At 37.3% G+C, this 10,105-nt stretch overlaps 1 protein-coding gene across 1 annotated transcript in view; it reads left to right on the plus strand.

The window, feature by feature from the left end:
• The window catches only part of STK33 (serine/threonine kinase 33), a gene marked incomplete at both ends in the record, with an annotated part of 28,947 nt that extends 23,287 nt beyond the window's left edge, over nucleotides 1–5,660 (plus strand). Inside the window, 2 exon segments of the mRNA XM_082485059.1 lie at nucleotides 5,402–5,424; nucleotides 5,426–5,660. Of these exon segments, the coding sequence (XP_082341185.1) occupies nucleotides 5,402–5,424; nucleotides 5,426–5,660 (258 nt within the window).
• Between the last annotated feature and the right edge of the window lie 4,445 nt (nucleotides 5,661–10,105).

The following is a 10,105-nucleotide window of genomic DNA, read 5'->3' on the forward strand; positions in this document are numbered from 1 at the left end:
TTTAAGGCTTGGGTTGCTGTGTCTCCAGTTCTAAAGCAGACTTTGGCAGCCATCTCCCTGTGAGCAGTAGCTCCAACATTAGATACTTTGGATCTGCTGCGTGTGAACACAGTATGCAGCTGCTGTGCTCGCAGATGGGACCTGTTTGACCTTGCTCCATGGGATCAGTGCCGTGCATGTGCGGTGCCCAGTGTCCTGGTGCAGTTCTGCTGAATTTCTTGAAAAACGTTTTTAACCATTATGCCTGTTTTCTTGAATACTGAGGGACCTCTTTAGCATTTTTACTGCCACATAAATCCCCATCTCTGTTCACTACTGACACTTCCAATTTATTTATTTATTTAATAACATTTTTTGTTTCATTGACATAAAGTATTTATTTTGTATAAGGAGCTAAGAACACCAGGATGGTCACACAAGGTAATGTTAAAGGTCTTTGTCACATCATCATCAGTGGCCGAGGATAGATGCTTAGGGGATTAGAACAGAAAAAGCATTCAGTACTGCAATATTAAACCAGCCTTCAGGCACTTGTTGGCCAGGGTTTCCTGAACCAAAAGAGAGTGGTGGTAATACAGCTCAGTTGGCTTTTTTCCACCAGTTGTTCCAAATATCTTTAAACTCAAAAATTTACTTGTGGCAAAGAATTCCCCAGCTTCAGTAGGCAGACTGTGAAGGAGAGTCTACCGTGTAGTTCTGTACCTTCTACCTTCCATTGGCATGTTCCATTTGAACCCCCCAGTTGTTTGCATTCTCCTATGCTGCTTATGGTTTTCATATGTATTACATATTGCAGTGTTTGAAGTGGTAGCTAGATGTTTTTCCATATCTAGTAAAAACCTTAGGTTTTTACCTCTAAAAGAGGAGTATAAAGAGAATAAAGGGGGACTTAAAGTGATAAGTGGCACTATGCAGAATTCTTTAACAAATGTTCATTAAGATGTCCTAATATGGCCTGGTTTTCAGCACCACTGAGCACCTGTGGCTCCCATCTTACTTCAGTAGGAGTTGCAGATACTCAACACCATTGAAAATCAGGACACCAGTTTCTACTTCATGCTTGTGTCTTCACAGCCTTTGTGATTTTACAATAGCCAGATGGGGAACACGGAAGTGCATTATCATGTAGAGAATTCTGCGTGTAAAAAAATTAACCCCTTGGTGCCATGTGACACATGAGCTTCTGCATAGGACTAAACGCATTTGGCACCACAGTCTCCCACCAGGAAATCCCTACCATCTGTACCAAAAATTTATGAAGTCACAAGTCATTCTGTGTGATTAAAACTGGCATTTCAAACATAGGTGCAGCAATTTTATATTCCAGAGCAATACTTTAACAACAACAATTTTAATTTAAAAGTTACCGTGTACTTATAACTAAACAAATGACCTCAAGCTCAATTCAAGTTAGCGGATACCTCTGGAGGTTTATGTGTTGTCAGTTTGAGACCATATATAGTTTTGGCCGGGGGCTATGCAAAGGGTTGATGATTAATTATTTACCAGAAATACTAATTAATGCAGTTCTGTTACTAGTTTTGATTATTCTGATCTTTATACCAGTTAAAACTTTTCAAGACATGTTTAACTTTTTACATCTGCTAAAAAGTAAGAGCAAAAAAGATGACAGAATAGCAGAATATTTTAAAGTTTCTAAGAAACATAAAAATTGTGTTACCACTACATATTTTTTCTGCTTAATCTGCAGGAGTATATTAATTATATACTGAGTATTATATTAATGAAATATAAGGCAAATCTTATTTCATAGTAAATATTTTTTATGGATAGACATATTTTTGTTTGATACTGTAATTTCCAATTACTTTAAGCTAGATTTTTAAAATATACTCTATTCTGTTTTTTTTTCTACTTATATTATATATTGTATGGATTGTGACATATTTTAACTGTAAGAATACTCTACCTCATTTTCTTCACTTCCCACTAGGAGGATTTGATATTTTCTTAGGTCTGATTTAATGGAAGGTGGTGTTTCCTTTTGGATACTGAGGTTGTTTTTTTCTTCTTTTCTGTGCTCTACTGTTTTTTTGTTAGAAGAGATTTTGAGCACATTGAAGGTGAACTCTGCTTTATAATTTTGTGTTATTGCTGTGATTTTTGGTGAAATTTACAGGTACATGAGTATGCTTGACTTAACAGTAAAAGAAAGACACTGAATATAAAATCTATGTGTACAGTGTGTGTGATTTCTTGTTTCTTTTGGGGTCAGGTTGTCTTTTGCAAGCAAACAAAATGCCTAAAGCCCAAATCCTCCCATGCCTGACTTAGAATCCCAGTTCAGTAAATGTATACATGTTCTGCAAATTATTTAAGTGTGTTTCCAAAGTTATGTGAGGACTTGAAAAATTTGATCCAATGAAGGACTGAGATGCCTAAGGATGCCTAATGATTCTAAGAAGCAATCTGTTCAGAGCTCTTGCTTTAACAAAGCGGCCTCTCGCTTTCCCATCTTAAATTTTCTCAGCCATCTGAAATTGGATCTTTTTGTGAATCTATACCTCCCTCCATTGGCAGCTGTGGGCAGTTTGGAGCTGAATTACAGCCAAACCAGACAGTTTCCTGACAGAATGCAGTAAAAATCACAGCTTTCTTTTAGTTACTGGCAGAGATACAACCTTTTTGTGCAGCAGCCTAATGGTCAGACTACTTGCTGAAGCTGCAGGAGTCCTAGACTCCACATACAGTATAAACTTGCCTGGAGACAAAGGCTTGTGCTGGGTTAGAGCATGGCATTGCTTTTTCTTCCCTTGACTGAAGTAATGATATTCAGGTTGGATGGCTTGCGAGAGGATCACTTTCTGTGATTCTGTAGAGCAGGCATTTGACAAGAATGATAAGGGCTAAAATATGTACCAGACAAGTGCATTTAATACACATACACCTTCACTCTGCACAAAATATGGAACTTGAAACCACTTCAACATTTTTCCTTCCAGTAAAATAATGCATTCTGCTGTCATATCTCAATAAAATAAATAGCAGTTGTACTCCATGATATTTTTCTAATACACAAGTTCCCTTTTATATACATTATCTGTAACTTTTTGTGGGTTTATCACTGTCCTTCTAAGTTTATTCCATCTGAGATACTTTATGTTTAGATTTTCCATTTCTGTGAATCAGTCTCCTTTTATAATTGATGGTTGTATTCAAGATTTCTCTGAATGAAATCAAAAGCATTGTCTGTAGCTTTCTTCTGTAGAGAAAAATCAAGAAACCAGGCAAGACAGTTGCTCCTTTTTGCCTTGTCTGTGGTTACATTGGATTTGTTTTTATGCTCTAAGGCCTTTCTGTATTCACCGAGGCTTTTCTTTGGCTCTGTCAACTTTCCCCGTGTTATCACATGCATTTTTAGTATTTCCAGACATCTTGTTCTTCCATTTACCATTTATCATACCAAATTTGAAGGTTTTCTGTTTAGCTCTACAACATTTTAATTGTTTCTGTGGAAAGCTTATTGGATTCTGAATGTCTGATAATGCATCAAGAGTTTAACAGTTCTATTTCTTGCTCTCAGTTTACTGGTGTTACCTAAAATCTTTCTTTTTTCCCCCAATAGGGTAACTGAACTTTTGTCCCCTAAAATCTAAATCTCAGACACTCCAGACTAATGCTTTGAACAGCTCTTGAAAATGACAACTTCAACCTGTCCTTCTCCTTGATGTTTTTCAGTTGGTGTATATGCCACTGAGATTAACAGAATAAAGGTGCTCATCAGGCTTGAAATGTTGTATGTCAGATGTGTTCATGGAGAAAATAATTTACTCTATTTTCCATAAGTAGTTGGATAGCTCTGCATTTGTGTCTTGAACGCTGCTAAAGTTTGCTTCCTAAAAATTGGGTGGAAAAAAAAGTTGAAATGGAAACAAAAGAAACTGAAACAACATAGTCTGTCAGTTAGTAAACCTCCACTCCTTTTACCCACAGCTGGCACTAGGTGCTAGTGAATTAAAGCCAACAGGTGTTCAAATGAGCCAACACAGATAATTAACTTAAATGGTCCTATTTTCTCTAAAACTGTCAGGAAATAAACTCCCTCTTTTATGTGGTATACAATTATCTGGCACTCTGTAAGTCCTAGATCTTTTCAAAAGGCCTCTTTTTAAAGGCCTCAGCCTCTGATTTTGTGGGTGCAATTCATTGCACACTACATATTTAACTACATAATTGTTCATGCAGAAGAGGTAGTTAAAATGTGTGTCATCAGTTATGCCCACAGTTGTCATAATGTAAATCTGCATCTGCAACAGATGAGGTTGTTTTGCAAAATTGAAACTTACCTTTTTAATGCATATGACTGTTTATGCTTTCATTATTTGGTACATATGTGTACATAGCTATTTCAAACAAAGGAAATACTTCCTTAATACCAGTCTTCATGTAAAAGAAAACGAATAGGAATTTGAAATAAGAATTGCTAGTCTAATAAGGTTGGGGAAAGAGCTCCAAAAAAAGTTGTCTTTGACCTCTTTCCTCTGTTGGATCCACTGTGTGATCTCCAAAAAAGCCATTATAATTACATTTTCTGTGCTGCATTTTACCAGTCTGTACAGTGCAGATAATAAACTACCTAGTAACTATATATCATTAATTAATATTAGAAAAAAGGATCCCTGGTTTTAGTGAAGTGCTCTAAGAGCATCAGAAGGTTGGTAGTATTAATGCAACATATTATGCCTTAAAAATAAGTAACAGGACAACTCTAGTTTTCAGAGTTGTGTATCAACTTTGCGTATAGTACGCACATGCCTTTCTCTCCAAACCTTCAGACACATAATTGCCAGCTTTACTGAATGGCCAAAGGAGTCAAACCATAATTATTTCAGATCATTCAGTGTGAGCTGAGAGGACAGAAGACTGAGCAGTCTAAGAAAAATTGCTCCTTCTGGACCCATAAACTGTTGCACTACCCATTCCAGATTAGGCTAAGTGAAATGGGAGTGTTGTGTAGGCACCTTCATTTGCTCAGTAACGTAAAGAAATACTGATGGATACAGAAACAGGGAAAAGCAGGGGCAGTGGAAAATCTCAGAGAAACTCTCTAACTCTTTGGGTTTTCTTGATGTTGCTTTTGTAGAAAGAACTAAAATTCCTTTGCAAATGTTTGGGATCCATAGTTGAAGGAGTTCTGGGGAAAATACCACCTGCTTCGCTCCTGACTGTACCAAGGAGAATAGTAGTAGTAGTAGTGCTTGCAGGATTGTGCTTGCAAGAGAGATGACCGGCCTTTGGAAAAAAATTTTTTTTTTATACGACTGTGGATTATAGTGCAAGGCTTAAAACAAATAGGGCCATTACTCTGGTGTTATGTTTTTAATAATACTGCCTAGGTATGTTGAAGTCAAAATTTAATAAAATTTACTGTTACGTCTAGGTGAAACACATTGTCCAGAGACCGTGTCCTGGAGTTAATGAAGGAATGGAATAATAATCTAGACATCGGTGAGGAATGCAGTATAGGAGAAGAATCAAATAACTCTTCTACTACCTGTCAGCAGGATGAGACCAGTGAAGCACAAGAAAACTCTACCAGAAACAACAGTAACATAGAATTTGGTGCAGAAATTGAAACAGAGAATGGGGGCAACAAATCCTCCAAACCAGCAAAAAGGGGAAAGTTTACTTCGAAGTAATATACAACAAAGTGATAAGTAGAATTGAGGGTGAATTAGGAAATATTGAACATGACCTAGTGCAGAGAAAAATTGCTGATGTCTGGTGAAAGATTTTAATGTAGTGTAAGAATAGAAATAAATACTAGGATATCAGGTGAACTCTCCAGTGCACAGTTGTCATGTAAGTACTGTGCACTGGAAGAAACCATTTTGCCTTAGATATCAAGTCCATAACAGGTAATGTCTCCTGTTCGTTGTCTTCAGGTGTAGGGGGTATGTGTATATATGGGATGGCGGGGGGACGAGGAATGTGACAGAAAAACATGGACTCTTGAGATAGCAATATTTGGGGGCATTGAGGAGGAATCTTTCACAAGACAGCCGTTTTTTGTACATACGCTCATAATGTAGGTAGCCATCTTGTGATGCCATCTCGGGGGGGTGGGGTGGGTAGCAACAGAAAAAAAAAGGGAAATAATTGTTCATAAACAACAAACGTATAAGGCCCCAATTAATACTAAAACCTACAGTTGAACATCTAGGATTTGACTTCTTAAGGTGATTGCCTAAGATACTGAATTTTCTTTCATAGTGCCTCTCTTGATGTTTCAGCTGAAGCAAGGAAAAACCATAATGCAAATAATAAGGATTCTGCGTTAGCTCTGACCTCTAAGGCTCTCAGATTTATCAGTCACAAGGTAGCTTGCTGTGCTGCAGTCTGAAAGCGTCATTGTTACATTGGATGGTTTCTGCTTTCAAAGAGGCTACTTAGCAAAGAATGAGCTCTTGATATGGAGAAATAATGCATATTTATTACAGCTGAATACCCTTGTATGAATTAAAAGTGAGGAGTCTATATGGAAAAAAAAGGATTTAAATACACTTTATATGCCAAAATCAAAGTTCTAGAAATTCTGCTTCATGCCACCCTAACCAGAGATACAGAAACTGCCATCCTTACTTCCAGGCTCCACGGGCACCTAAGACTCTGAGCTGAGTATACCCAGAAATGTCTGGTCTTGGTCTTCAGCCTAGGCTCTTTTGAAGAGCTATGCCAGGGAGTGTTTCCAGACTGTCATAGGATAGGATTTATAAAAAACATTGAAAACTACTCTTTCTCAGAAATGGGCCCTGAGGGGGTAGAGTTGGTGATGCTGGTGCTACTGCTCTTTTTTATGCTAGCCTAGGCATGGAGTACAAGCTGCAGGAGACTTCAGTTTCCTCTTCCTTCTGAGCACACTGCCTGCAGGCAATTCCTTTCTCAGAGAGGACTTTTCTTTCATTTCTTATATTTTCATACCTCCTTCCACATCATTCATCGCTATCGCTCAAAGAAACCTAGCGGTCCTTCCACAGATAAAGGTAAAATGCTGTATTTTGGATTCCACTGTATGGACCGTGTATGCACAAAGTACTTGTGGCAATGCCTGTGTTGGAATTGGCTTATATTTCCCCTCTCTTCTTTCCCACACAAGATAAAATACAGGACTTAGTACAAATATTTTAAATAGTGATAGGGGAAAAAACCAACCCAACCTTTCTGTACCTAAAGTGCAGCACTGCTGTATGGAGGTGATTGCTCCTGCTACTAAGTTGGCAGTTGTTCACCATGCCTAGCAGACTTACATAGATGCCTTCTCAAGAGACCTGTTTCCTTCCTAATCAACTAAATAGATAGTCATAGCAAAATAGACAAAACCCTAGAATGTAAGAAATTACTTACTGGGTGATATCATCTAGATCACTACTCTCTGTTACAGTGACAACAGGAAATGTTATTTAGGGAGAATATACAAGCCTGGCTATTTCCTCCCATGTAGTACCCTGGCATCCAAAATTGTCCTTAGGGTTGTTAGAAGATGCATCCCAACCTAATCCTTTTAGTATTTGTTATGGACCTGTTGTCAACGAATATGTCCTATCCCTTTTTGAATATGCTGATACCATCTGCCTCTGCAGCTGCCTGTGGCTGCAAGATCCAGAAATACTCTATTTGCTGAGTAAATAAATATTTTTTTTCTGTTTTAAACTGATGTTCTACTCAGTTCATAAGGCAGCCCTTATTTCTAGAAGTACGGTATGTGGTGACCAGCTCACATTCATTGCTAAATAAAATTTCAGTCATATCCCTCCTCAGTCACCTTCTCACCAAACTGGAGTCCTAGACTTTTTAATCTCTTCTCATACATGGGTGCTCTACCACTTTGATAATTTCAATTGCCGCTCTCTGTACCTTTTCTAACTCCACTATGTCCTTCTTGAGATGTGGAGACCAGATCTGTGTACAGCATTAAAGATGCAGAAGCACCACGGTTTTATATACTAGGAAAATGGTATGTATTGTTGTCTTCTCAACACCATCTCAGTAATGTCAAATGTATTTGGCTTTCTGGATAGCCCTGCTTGTCCAGCCACTGACACCAGACAGCCCTCAGTGATGGCTCCAAGACTGCTCTCCTGAATTATGACTGTAACTGCCAGTTTGGGTTAAGCATCATGTAGACCTGCTTTAGATTATTTTTCCCGAAGTGTACCACTTTACCCTTTTTTCCCTCTCTCTCTTTTTTCCTCTTCTCATTTTTTTTTCTTCTTTTCTGAAGTCTGTTTCTTTGTGTTCTGCAAGGGAAAAGAAAGATGTCTTCACCCAAGGGTAAGACTGTGCATAGAACTTTTTCAGGAGCTTAGCTGTGTAAGAATTTTACTGGTGACAAACATACAGATGTTGTCACTTACCTGGGTTGCTCTTTTCCGCCAAACAGAGCCATGTTCAGAATTAATTTATTGATGCTAGTTCTCTAGGGCCTTTTTAAGCCTCCAAAGGGTATCAGCTGATTGCTTCAGCCCCTTCAGTCTTGTATCACGGATTGGTGAGAAAATAAGTAGCACACCTGCTTTACCAAATACAACACTTGGAAAGAAGAGTACAACCCTCAAGACTTAGTGTTGTGAATAACTTATCAAGTGCCCTTGCTAACATTTTATTGAAAGTTTGTCTAAATTAAGAGATAAAGTAATGTGTAATTTAAGACCGGCAGTTTCATATTTCCCTGGTAAAATACTATTTTGCATTCAGGCAGGAAACACAATGCAGAGGAACCACTATTTCCCTTTGAGATAACCTGGGTTTAAACACTTGGGTTTCTACCTGTATAGTTAGGAGTGTGATTCTAAGCTTTAAAAGTATCAGACTACTTCATCTGCTAGTACTGAATGTTATTTGTGTTAGCATGAGCATTTAGAGAATGGTATTTTTGAAAGTTAATAAATTATTGTCGTACTGAAGCAAAAGGCTTAGCTTTTCAATACATATAAATCATTGTTATAATTTTTACTAAAATCACTGATTCTTATCAATTAAAGATCTGTATCATTTCCTAGCTTTGTTTTGTTTTCTGAAGAGATAAATCTTATAGTAAAAGTTGGAGTTCGTCCAGTGGAGACCATTGATCCTATCTTGGCTGAATTTTATCCATGAAATAGACCAGAGAAAGAGATACCAAAGAGCATCATTTTTATGAGACATGAAGACAAAATTCTTCATCTCTCATTTTTATAAGATGAAGATACCACTTTAAACAGTGTTTTAATATTGTGATGAGTTAATATCTGTGATTTTGATTCAGAACCTTAGTGAAGATTTAAATCAAGAAAGATTGGATTTAAAATTTAAAGGTAAGAAGCTTGTCTGTGTACTCTAGGAGAGATTAAAATTATCTGTTATAATGCAGCTCTTATTTCTGTATGATCTTATTTTTACATATTTTGTGATATATAATAGAGTCACACTAGAATAGTATTTTGTAATTGTTTTCTGTTGTACTACTTTGTTCATCTCTGTGTTCTTCCCGCCTTTTTAATGTGTTTATAAAGTTGTAGTCTTTATTTATTTTTTTAAAATTGTAATTCCTTGCAGTTAGGTCAGCATCTTCAGTATCAAATTCAAAGTGGAATCAGGATTGCCAAGAAAAGAAGGGAGAACTGGACAAGTCCTTGGTGCCTTCCATCCAGGAACTGGGAAATAAAAGCCTTCTGAAGTCCGCTGTCTCACTCAGAACCAAAAAGAAGTCATAGGACATCCATCAGCTCTGAACAAGTTAAGAGTAAACAACTATTACTTGTGAAATATATCCTGAAGTATCTGTCTTTTTACTCTTCTGAACCCTTTAATCAGAAAGCTTTAGCTTTCCTTTAGCACCGAAGAAAATCTAACAGCAGTGTGAACTCCTAACCTGTAAGAGGACATCCACTGGTAGTATTTTTGTCAGATTACAAATTATAGAATTGCCTAAAACCATATGTAATTTATTTGTTCTATACTAATAGGCACCATGCCAGGTAGGCAGTTTGCTTTCACAAATCCATTTTGCTGTGTTTTACTTGCATTTACTTTCTTTACTTTTGTCACAAACATTTAGGGGGAAAAAATGAGGTCAGAATCTGTAATAGGGATTCCTGATAACTGC

Source organism: Vanellus vanellus (genome assembly GCF_965231255.1).
Source record: "Vanellus vanellus genome assembly, chromosome: 6".
Taxonomy (NCBI): domain Eukaryota; kingdom Metazoa; phylum Chordata; class Aves; order Charadriiformes; family Charadriidae; genus Vanellus; species Vanellus vanellus.